Source organism: Nyctibius grandis, chromosome 3, assembly GCF_013368605.1.
Source record: "Nyctibius grandis isolate bNycGra1 chromosome 3, bNycGra1.pri, whole genome shotgun sequence".
NCBI lineage: Eukaryota > Metazoa > Chordata > Aves > Nyctibiiformes > Nyctibiidae > Nyctibius > Nyctibius grandis.
In genome coordinates, this window is record NC_090660.1 from 17565751 (window position 1) to 17576111 (window position 10361).

A 10361-nucleotide genomic window follows, 5' to 3' on the forward strand; every position below is an offset into this window, starting at 1 on the left:
TGGGGATTTATGACTGGTACTTAGCTAAGACTAAGGCTAGGCTCTTGATTTTATATTGAGAATTCTGATGTGACAGTCTCTCATCTTGTACATTGTATCTTTAACTCATTAAAATTACAGTTTCTTCCTTGGTCTTCAGTTAAAGCATCTCATACTGAAAAATTACCAAGCTTTGAACGTAGTGAGACCTGTGTTCATTCAATAGTTTTAAAAATAAAAAGTCCTTCGCATTAGCGAGTTGAAGCAGCATTTTGTTTTTCAGAAATGCGAAGATAGTTGGAATTCCACTTTTCTGTTGGCGTCAGCTGTTGTCAGTCACTTGTTCTGACAGGAGCACAGAAAAAAAGTATTAAGGAAAAACACCCATCACGGTCTTATTGTGGGACATGAATTATGAGAGGGGAATATTTGCCAGCAGGTTCGCTGTTTTTTTTTTTTTAAAATGGTTGAATGTGAAGCAAATAATGCTGACTTTATTGAGATTCTTATTGCTAAGATTTTATTTATTTTGTGCATCCTCTGTAGAAAACCAAATGTGTCTCAATATAATAGTTCAGTTTCTGACTACTGAGACCAAAGTAATAAAGAAATACATGAGTCTCCTCATAAAGCTATGCTGATTTGTACTATTATGCAAGGTTTTAACTTTCTTCTGATCTCCTGGTAATTACAGCCCTAAAAGCCTTCAGACGTCATATATCTTGCATGCATTGACTGAGTTTAGGCATATAAAGATAAGGATGTAATTACAATGGAGTTTTTGAGCCTTACTTAGTCAAAACCCATCTATAGCAGCCACAGCTTTATCTGCTAACAGGCTGAAGACAAAGGCCCAGAAACCCATAACTAATGCAATGTCAAACCATTCCCAATTTTTACATGTGTTTTGTTGTGCTAATGTTTTTCTCACTTACTTGCAAAGCATTGGTTTTTCAAAGCATTCAGCATAGGAAGGGTTACGTTCACATCTGCACTCTGCAATACACGCTCTCCTTTACAAATTTACCAGAGCCTTTGCAACACAGAAACACATTTACTAATGTGCAGACCAAGCACTTGTGTCATTTCATATAAACCGTTACTCTCCCCCTGTTCCCTGTAGGTGCTAGCAGCTGGGGTCATTACGCTTACTTACAGGGGAAGCTGATGGTTCACGCAATCATCTCTTCTACTGAGTCATTTGTTTTTCAGTATTTTCAGCTACTCTGAACAGGCCAAGGACTTCACACAGCTGATCACACCTGCTGCACCAGTGGTTTTCTTTGGAGCTAGCCTTCAGGTAGACAGTTATTTTTTGCACTCTGAAATACTAAATTCTGTGCAGAAATTTCCATTTTGAACACAAGTTTAAGAAAAAGAGTTTTATTTGTTGCTTAAAGAGAAAATTAATATACAGTTTGCAATTACAAAAATTATTGTGCCCGGCTTAGAACTGAGGTTGTACAGGTAAATGTTACAGTACCCAAGATACACATGATATAAGCAAATAACCTCCAGAAATAAACACAGAACACTAACAGTATGTAATTACAGTGGCTCCCAAGCATAAGGCTGTTGTGCAGTACAAAAGGTTTGTGTATAAAGAGGTAGTGGAAGTCAGCTCAGTAAATGTTGAATCCTTGTACATAAAGAGACGCATCAGATATTTATTGCAGATTATACAGTGTCATCCTCTAGGAAGCAGAAGAATTTTTTGACGATCACATAAGTTCTGGCCAGAATCTAATGTCATATTGAAAGCTTCCAAACTTGCAGAAAGGCACCCATTAGCTTCAAGCACCTAAAACCTCCAAGCCCTGACATATTTTCACATTTTCAATAACTAAAATGGCACCAGACTATAAATTTTAAGAATCCTCTTTAAACATGTCACCTAAAGTTGTTACTCATTTCTTCTCCTCCTCCTCTTTCAAAAGCTGTATTGAAAGTTTTCTGGCTAATGACTGGAAGGGGTTACTTTTGTTTAAATAGCTTAATCCTTTCTCTATTAATAGATGTCTCTAACTAAATGTTATCTGACCTTCTATTTCACAACAGAACTGGGTAAACTCAGCTGTTCAGGAACATGCCTTTTGGTGCCTGGAAGTATTTTATTAAGATATCTTTGAAAAGCAAGATTTTAGGAGAGGAACAGCTTTGCAAGAACATCCTAGTATACATGCATAAGGAATGACTGGATTATTATCACAACAGGGGGCTGTCAACACAGAGAAACCCATGCAAGGATGCATACAGGGTGATCCTGTGCTTTAAAAGACACAAGAGTTTCTTCCAAGAGTATTTCTAGTCCAATTTCTAAAGATTTCTTCTGCCTACAGTTAAGATTTTCCTAGGTATTAAAGATGATGTCAATCTCAAGAAAGAAAATAAATTACTACTTAGTTTCTCTGGGAAAGGCAGAATCTCAGTCCAAGTTACTAGGAACTCAAGACAGGAGCATTAACTTTCTACATCAAAGTCTAACTCATTCGGGAGCAAAAGTTTCGCTGACTACAGCAGGAACTGGTCTGCAAATGCTTAAGTTCTCTTTTATGGAGAAGCATATCTGCCCAAGAAAAGTATGCTTCGCGTTGGGTCGTGGCGAATAAAGAAAAGGAAAGGATGGTCAGCATTGAAATCCTCTTCCATAACCATGCAGAGCATAGCAATGCCAGCAGTGGCAGCTGCAGCTTCCGTGCCTTCCTCATTCACTTCTACAAAAGCCTTGTGGACAATTTTAGTTAGAAAGAGGTCGCGTGCCCCTGACATTCCTGACAAGTCAGCCTTGCCACTGTCAAATACATCCAACAAGCCCATAGCGGCTAAATCTGATTCAAGGTCATAGCTTTCTTCTAGCTTAAACTTTGGCAAACACACATGAACATCAGTGGAATATAGATGCTCTGGACACGTCCATTCCTGCAGCTTCTCTAAGGTAAGCTGCTTTTCCAGCTGGAATTAAAAAGACAGAGATCATTACATATCACCAGTGTAGAAATATGTCATTTTCAGTAATACTTCCAAAGCTTTATAGAGCACTATACAACTATAAAGCAAGTACACAAAAATGACCATACTCATATCTTTGATAGCCCCATATAGATCAAACAAATGTTATTAAAATTAAGTGGAGTCAGCACAGTTTTTCCTTTACAAAGTAATGTAGACATTTCCTTCTTGCTGCGATGTACAGAAGGGAAAAACATGCACTGATAGCAACTAAACCCAGTCATTCTTACTGTTTAATCTAACTAAATGGAATTACATAATTAAAAACAAGTAACAAAAATAATCATCAGAGAGCTCGAAGAAGCTGATGTGTTCCTGGTCATTTAATGGAAAACACTCTCACTACTTTTACGGCTATGAAAATAAAGACTTTCAAAGGTAATGAAAGAAAAGTTCTGTCATTAAAAAAAATAAGCAAGGCAAGTTAATTCTCATAGTTAACTTTGGTTTTGCAGTCTCCCTCATGGTTCAGTTCAGCAAGCTAAAGGACACATGAACACAAGCTACAAACCAGAACATAACTTCTCTTCCCGATGCAGCACGTGCACGTATTCTTTCTTGCAGTCCTAGCAGAGCATTGTCTAAAAATATGCTTGATAGATATGGGGCTCTGAGAACATGCGTTCATTAAGGCTTTAATTTTGAATGGCTGAACTAATCCATTAAACAACTGCATTAGCTTAGATGGGTTACCACCTTCTGCAGTCCAGTGGAGTCATCTTCAATGTCATCAGGTAACAGGATGATCATACTAAGTTCTCTTCCATCATAAGGCAGCTCTAGAACACGGATCTTCACTTCAGGGATATATCCAAAACGAAATTTGTTTTTCTGATACATCATTTTCACTGTCTTTCTTTCATTCTGCATGGATAAAAGATACAAAAAGTAACAGTTAAGAAATTAGTAACTGATAGGAAACAAGTAAGTTAAAAAATTGCATTCTTGCAAAAAACTCTTCCTCCATTATATCACGTGATTATAAAACTGCCTTCATCAGACTCCTGACTGCCTGTTTAGTAATAGTTTCTTCTGAAGACATAAGTTTGTATTATATTTGGTTCTCCTTTGGCTTCTATAGCACAGTCCTTGCAGAAACTGAAACAATTGCTTTGAGTTGCTGTACCTTATATTGTACTAGCCCCAAAAATGACAACGTTAGTTCAACAAAGATCAGCTCTGTTCAGCATAAAGCAGATGACTGCATACAGTATCCTGTAAAGCTGTTAACATAAGCAGCATATAGAACAAGAAAATGGGGCTTAACCAAAATGCACCATCATTTTAATCCTGTTTACCTAGCAGCACAAACAGACACAGTTCATAGCAGCTGAAACTGCTAGCAGACAGAAACTCTGCTAGGCACAGGCAGGGTCCTAATCAATATCTGAGAATTGTCTCTGGTACTATTCCAGTAGGTGAGAAAACAAATAGCTTGCTGAATACAGAAAAATACTAAAACCGACAAAAAACCCTTCGGGTGAACTGAAAACATTCATACAAAGACTTTCCATTTATATTTTTTATTATTTTATTTGTAAGCAAAGCTTCACTTTAGCACCTATATTATTTAACGTTTTCGTTAGATATATACTACTGAGACATATCTGTATTACCTTATTTAACCGAAATGGCATGTCAGTGGTGTCAGCTTCTTTAAATTTCTCTGCCCAGTTCCCTTTGAAATAAATAGCGTTCACCAGTACAAGCCTGGTCATGTTATCAACTGAGCCTTCAGACAGCAGATTAGGGATTTTACCTTCAGAGGGGGCAGAAAAAGAAAGTCACAACAAAATCTTGTACTAAGTTGATGGCATATAAAACATACATGAAGAAACTGATGCTATAGAAATACTACAAATATAAATCTCTAGTCCATTCTTGTAATAAAGTGCGTTTCAGTACCTGTCTCTTTACTTCACCATACTTTTTAATAGGACACACTACTATAATTTTGATATACAGTACTTTGATGAAAATGTAATATTTTTACCTTAAAATGTCATACTCATCAGACAAGAACTAGAAAATACCCACATTTAGGATTACTGAATTTAGAAATATATATACAATATGGACTGGGACTGTCTAAAACAAATTCTCCAACTCATGAGTATAAACCTATGTTTAGACATCTCTCCTGCACTCATCAGCCTGAACACAAAAAATGGAAAAGTCTCAGGACTTATGGAACTGTTTAAATGTCTTGCTTATGTATTTTCTGGTTCTGTCAACACATCAAGTGAATATCCCAGGGCAAAATTCAACTGTTCTAAAGGCGGCAGAACATAAAGCCTATTCCTGCTCCCAAAGTATGAAGTGCTACCAGTTACTTCATTAACAAAAGTAGTTTACCTTCAGTTTTCTCTTCTACCCACTGGTTAATTTCTTTCCTGGCTTCATCACAAGCCTGAAGAAAATCGACTGTAGCCGAATCAGCTCCATATAATTTCTGAGTATTAGTCAGGAAATCCTAGATTTTGGAACGATAAGAATAGCTTTCATTGCATGCAGATAAGAAAACATCTCTTTATGATGTATATAAGGTGCATGTCAAACAGATTATCACCCGCTCTGAGGTGAGGCTCTAACAAGTGTGCTGCCGGGGAGTTTCTGGGGTTGGGTTGTTTTTTTTTTCCCCTCTCAGAGTAAGCCTCATAGTACATCTGCCACGTACACAGCTGATGGAGTGCTTACTGCAGGTGTTGCAATATTTCCCTGTTATTCTCCTGAACCAGGCTCAAGCACAGCTAGGATAAAAGAAAACTCTCCAGAAGAGCTGATGAGGGATAAAAATAGCAACCTAGGTACACACAAAGGTGTAATTCACTGGTGAAGAGGCATGTTGTTTAGACGTGTTGGGCATCCCCTCCCAAATAAATACAGCGTTTTCGAAAACATTTAAGTAATGTGGTACTGGACCAATGAAAATCCTCAAAAGCTGATTGCAACAGACACGGAGCTGGTTGCATCCTAAAAAGTTGATTGCAACAGACACAGAAGGGGTTGCATCCTAAAAAGCTAGTTGCAAGAGAGAGGGATGTTATGGTAGTTACTGTAAACTAAGAACCTAGACAAGTGATTTTTCTCTTGAGCCCAAGCACAGCAGAACTGAACAAGCAATGAAAAGGATTTGCTGTGTAACATCCTTTAGGTGAGATGCACAGATGCCTACAGATATGGAAATGCACATGCACGGATGCAACACTTTTGTCAACTGCCCAGTAACGTTTAGAACTATGCCTAGAAATATTTCTACTTCATAAATACTCAAATAGCTGCATTTTCCCACCAGGTTCAACCACACCACCATGATCTGCACCAGCTTACCGGCAAAAAGCTGTAGGACTTCTCTCCAAAAAGCCGATTGGCAAGCCGTAAGAGATAGGGAGCATTGCTTCTGTTTATATCCGTAATCAGACTCTGAAATCTTGAATGAGTATCTTCAACTTTGTCAAAATGAAACGTCTGAAAGAACAGAAGAAAACTAGCTGCTGCTAAAGATGTCTTAAAAGAACATACAGTGTATCTATAGGGTGGGTCTGATCCAGCATGTAGGTAGGTTGAAGAAAGAGAAAAGAAGAGGATGGAAGCTGCTTAGAGACTTCTATAAACCACAAAGAATGAATGAAACTCTTTCTTGGTGCTACACTACCTGTGTCAGCCACTTGGATTAAGCTCCTGGTTTATACGTAGTCACAGCTGAAGCTGTTGATCATAACCCCGAGTCCTGACTGCGTGACATCTGCGTCCCTCCCTTCCGTGCACCACTGGGCATGAGGACTCATTCCCAGGCGGGGAATTGAAAAGAAAGATGATGCCATAGAGACACTTCATCTTTCTGTCTTTCCCCTTTGGCCCAAGGGAACCTGAGGTTTTGCTTTTCAGAACATACAATCCAAACTAGAACAGGTGAGGTCTTAAGAAAACTTAGAACAATTATCTTTTATGGTTTTATGAAAATATAACTGCTTTTATATATATATATATATATAAACCAACTGTATCATCTTAAAAGTCAAATGCATCACTGCAGTTTCTCTTTACCAGTACCTCCTTTCCCAGAGGCAAGCTGGCTAGCCAAGGCTTACAGATACGACAGCAGGAGCTGCCAGACCTCACTGACAGGGAAGACTAGACCAAAGCAGGGACATTCACATTCAAACTTAAATAACGTATTCCTCAGCAGGGAAGACTGCTGTGAAATAGCCACTGGATTCAAAGGAAAGCCCACGTTTTAGCTCACTGGGGTTTTGGTCAGGCCTTGCTGCCCACATTAATGCAAGCTGTGTTGTACATATGAATAGCCGAGCAAAAACATCACGGAGGCAACTTACAATAGGATTATGATCACAGAAACAAATTTCTATATGCTTGCAAACAGCCAATGACAGTTGTCAATCACCGCCTCCCTAATGAGCTATCTTTTCATACGTGAAGCACAAAGGTACAGGAACACGCATTATTGAAGGTGACTGTGCTGAAGCACATTTTTTTCCCCAAGTTCCTTTCGCATGATTTCTGCTGTCAGTAGGTTTATCCTAGGCGGGGCTGTCAGTTTGATTACCTGGCATATACGTTCAAAGTCTGTTTGTACAAGTAGTGCGAAAAAAATTTTATTGTCTTACTCAGTAAGCACAGCACCACTCAACAGTATAAGTAAAACAGTTCCTCCTAAAGTCCAGAATACAAAGGTGAAATTATTGATAGGCAAGTACATGGTGATGACTGCAATGAGGAGCCTCAGACGCCCTTTCGCACTAGCGCGCGTTAGCCTAACAAAGGGGAAAACTAATAGTGACCGAGTCCCTTCCGTGCAGGAGGCCTCAGGGGAAACTGGCACACTCCAACGTACACCAGTTTTGCAATTTATAATGAGTTTTTTTAAACTATCCTACCTAACCTAAGGCTATGGTAAGAATAAGCATTTGGGCTCAGCTCCTTTGAGGTATCCAAGTGCCTAGCTGTTACTAAGATACTGATACTTAGGTAGCATCATCATGTATTATCATAGTAGTTATGCTTTAAATATAAAACTATATATTATTATTGTGTTTCTTACAAAATACACAGTAGTAATAACCGTACCATTTGTAAGCTTGTATTACAAAGCAATAGCTCTTTGTCAAAATGTCACAAAGAAAACTAGTAAGACCTTGTTGCTGGAAACTCCAGTCAATTTAAATGGAGGCTGGTTAATTAATGAAATTAGTTTCCTACTTCAAGAATTAACTTAATAAGTGAAATTGAGTGAGAAACAAGGGCCACAGCAAATAGGGAATGAGGTCTCTGGAGCAGAGCAGGCAGAAGGTCACTGCATAAAGGAGCCCAAGGAAGACTCAGTGAGCATGACTGAAGTCTTGTCCTGAGCACATAAAAATAATACCCTACTTTAATTTTCCCTGCTCTAACATAACAATTTTTAATGTGAATAAAACATAAAGCAAAAGAGAATTATTTTTTTTTACTAACCTTCAGCACCTGGGCCTCTGTATCACCTTTGGCCCCTAAAAGGACCATGGCCAGAGCAGCAGAGACACTGAGGGGGGAGAACAAAACATTTCTTGTTGGGCTGGTCTCACTAAACCTTCTGAGCAGATCGAGTGCAAATCTGCTGTTGGCATTACACAGGTTCTCCATGCTTATTGCTGAAAAGTAAAACAGTCAGTAAGGACTCCAGGAAACACTCTTCAAAAACCTAACCTAGCCTTGTGTGACTCACAGAGTGAAGACAGGATTAATCTGGTTGCAGCTGGGTACAGAAACAGCAAGAATTTCATTGTCAGTGCATAATCTTCTTCAAAAACAAAATCAGTCACATTGAAAAAGCGCACTTTTTTTCCACGTAAATTGTATATCCCAACATTCACTATCGCACTAACTTTAAAGGCATTATTAAAAAAAATTCCTTGCCTTCTACCTTGAAATGGGAAGTATGTGCACTGGCAGGGTTGAAAGTTAACGTCTTTCAGTCTCACAGACCCAGCACACCCCGGAGAGCTCACTCATGCAGCTTTCCCCCCAAGTCTTCTACCCGAATCCTGCACAGAAAGCATTCGCAGTAACTGCTCATGGAGACTGAGACATCTTTCAGCAAGCTGCTCGTTTTCATGGCACAAACCATGCCACAAAAAGGTGTCAATCCTGCCTGCCAAAGGCTTAAGTATACACTTACCTTCAGCGATATAAAGCACCACTATTTTCACCAGCCTACTCTGCCGAGAACAAGCGAGCTACCTGCATGCTGCATCCAAGTACAAGCACACCTGAGTCCCAACAGGGCTGAGCGGCCCTAAACGCACGGGCAGAGAGCCCCTGGGCTTTTGTTAGCTGAAGGTAACGTACCGGCTAGGGAAGGTAGAAGCAAAGCGAAGAACAGACAAAGCTTCAGGGCTGACACTGCGCAGCTGGAGCAGGGATTCACTTTGGTGAGATGCTCACTAGGAGGCCCTTGGAACAGGGTGGGGTGAAAGGTGCGAAGGCTGGGTCAGCTGCAAAAACCTATGCAAAGGCTAGTGGCTTGACGCTGTAAAACCTTCCTGCCCGCCCAGCTCATGTTCCTGCTTCTCTTTGCTTGCTTGCGGCAGGACTTTTTGGATTTGGCTGTTTCTAGCTTGTTTCCTCAAGGAATTTCATTTAGATGCAGGCAGTTGTGTATCCGCCCCCAGCAACCAGGGCAGCAGCCCAGTAGTACTGTTACAAGTACTGTCTGGACCCAACTACACGGAAGAGTTTGCACCAAAATTTGGGTATTTCCAGCACAGTCTTTCTACGGGAATTGCAAAACAACACTATCTGCTTCCATCGCCAGATGGATAAATGCCGTGCATCTCTGCAACGTTCTTTTATCTGTCTCTATGCTAAGAAAAGAAAAAACCCAAAACCTAAAAAACCGACAAAAAAAAACCCAAAAAAACCCAAACACAAACCCAAAAGCATACTTTTACTTTCACTTACTTACACCACCGCACTGTACAAGCGTTTCGCTGACGCCAGCCCATTTACAGCCGGCACCCCAAGGCTGCCCGGGAGACTCCCACCGCCCCGCGCAGACCCCGCCGCCGCGTGAGGGGGACACGGCCGGAGCGGAGCAAAACACTTCCCCTCGCCGTCCCGTTACCGCCCCGTTCCTGTATAAACACCCGGGCGCAGGGGTCCTCTGGGTCCCCCAGCCCCTCCCGCCCCGCGGAGCCCAGCGCAGCCAAAGGGCCGCTTACCTACCCGGGCCAGCGCGGTGCGGAGCGGTGCTGCGGGAAGGGCTGACCCCCGCCGGGGCGGGGCGAGGGGCGGGCCGCGGGGGTGGGACCCCGCACCGCGGCGGGGAACCTGGGGAGCGTGATTAAAAACCAAACCCCTCCTGCACGAGCAAGAGA

At 40.9% G+C, this 10361-nt stretch overlaps 1 protein-coding gene across 3 annotated transcripts; it reads right to left on the minus strand.

Moving 5' to 3' along the window:
• Nucleotides 1-1401: 1401 nt before the first annotated feature.
• Nucleotides 1402-10249, minus strand: LOC137660866 (leukocyte elastase inhibitor-like). Of its 3 annotated transcripts, none has more exons than XM_068396013.1 (7): nucleotides 10210-10249; nucleotides 8461-8636; nucleotides 6319-6456; nucleotides 5344-5461; nucleotides 4605-4747; nucleotides 3685-3852; nucleotides 1402-2931 (listed from the first exon to the last, which is right to left on the minus strand). In XM_068396013.1, the coding sequence occupies exons 2-7, from the start codon at nucleotides 8626-8628 to the stop codon at nucleotides 2530-2532; spliced, it is 1137 nt and encodes a 378-aa protein (XP_068252114.1). In that variant the 5' UTR covers nucleotides 8629-8636; nucleotides 10210-10249; the 3' UTR covers nucleotides 1402-2529. The 3 variants fall into 3 exon arrangements, with proteins under 3 accessions (XP_068252114.1, XP_068252113.1, XP_068252116.1); XM_068396012.1 differs by lacking the exon at nucleotides 10210-10249 and adding an exon at nucleotides 9950-10032; XM_068396015.1 differs by lacking the exon at nucleotides 10210-10249 and adding an exon at nucleotides 9946-10004.
• Nucleotides 10250-10361: the final 112 nt, after the last annotated feature.

Bases quoted from the DNA above. Each gene is read 5' to 3' on its own strand.
- LOC137660866 (XM_068396012.1), bottom strand. From the start codon at position 9,989: ATGGGCTGGCGTCAGCGAAACGCTTGTACAGTGCGGTGGT. The intron at 8,637-9,949 runs GTAAGTAAGTGA...TTTACTTTTCAG, and splicing joins CGCTTGTACAGTGCGGTGGT to CAATAAGCATGGAGAACCTG. The intron at 2,932-3,684 runs GTGGTAACCCAT...TTTTAATTCCAG, and splicing joins ACTCCACTGGACTGCAGAAG to CTGGAAAAGCAGCTTACCTT.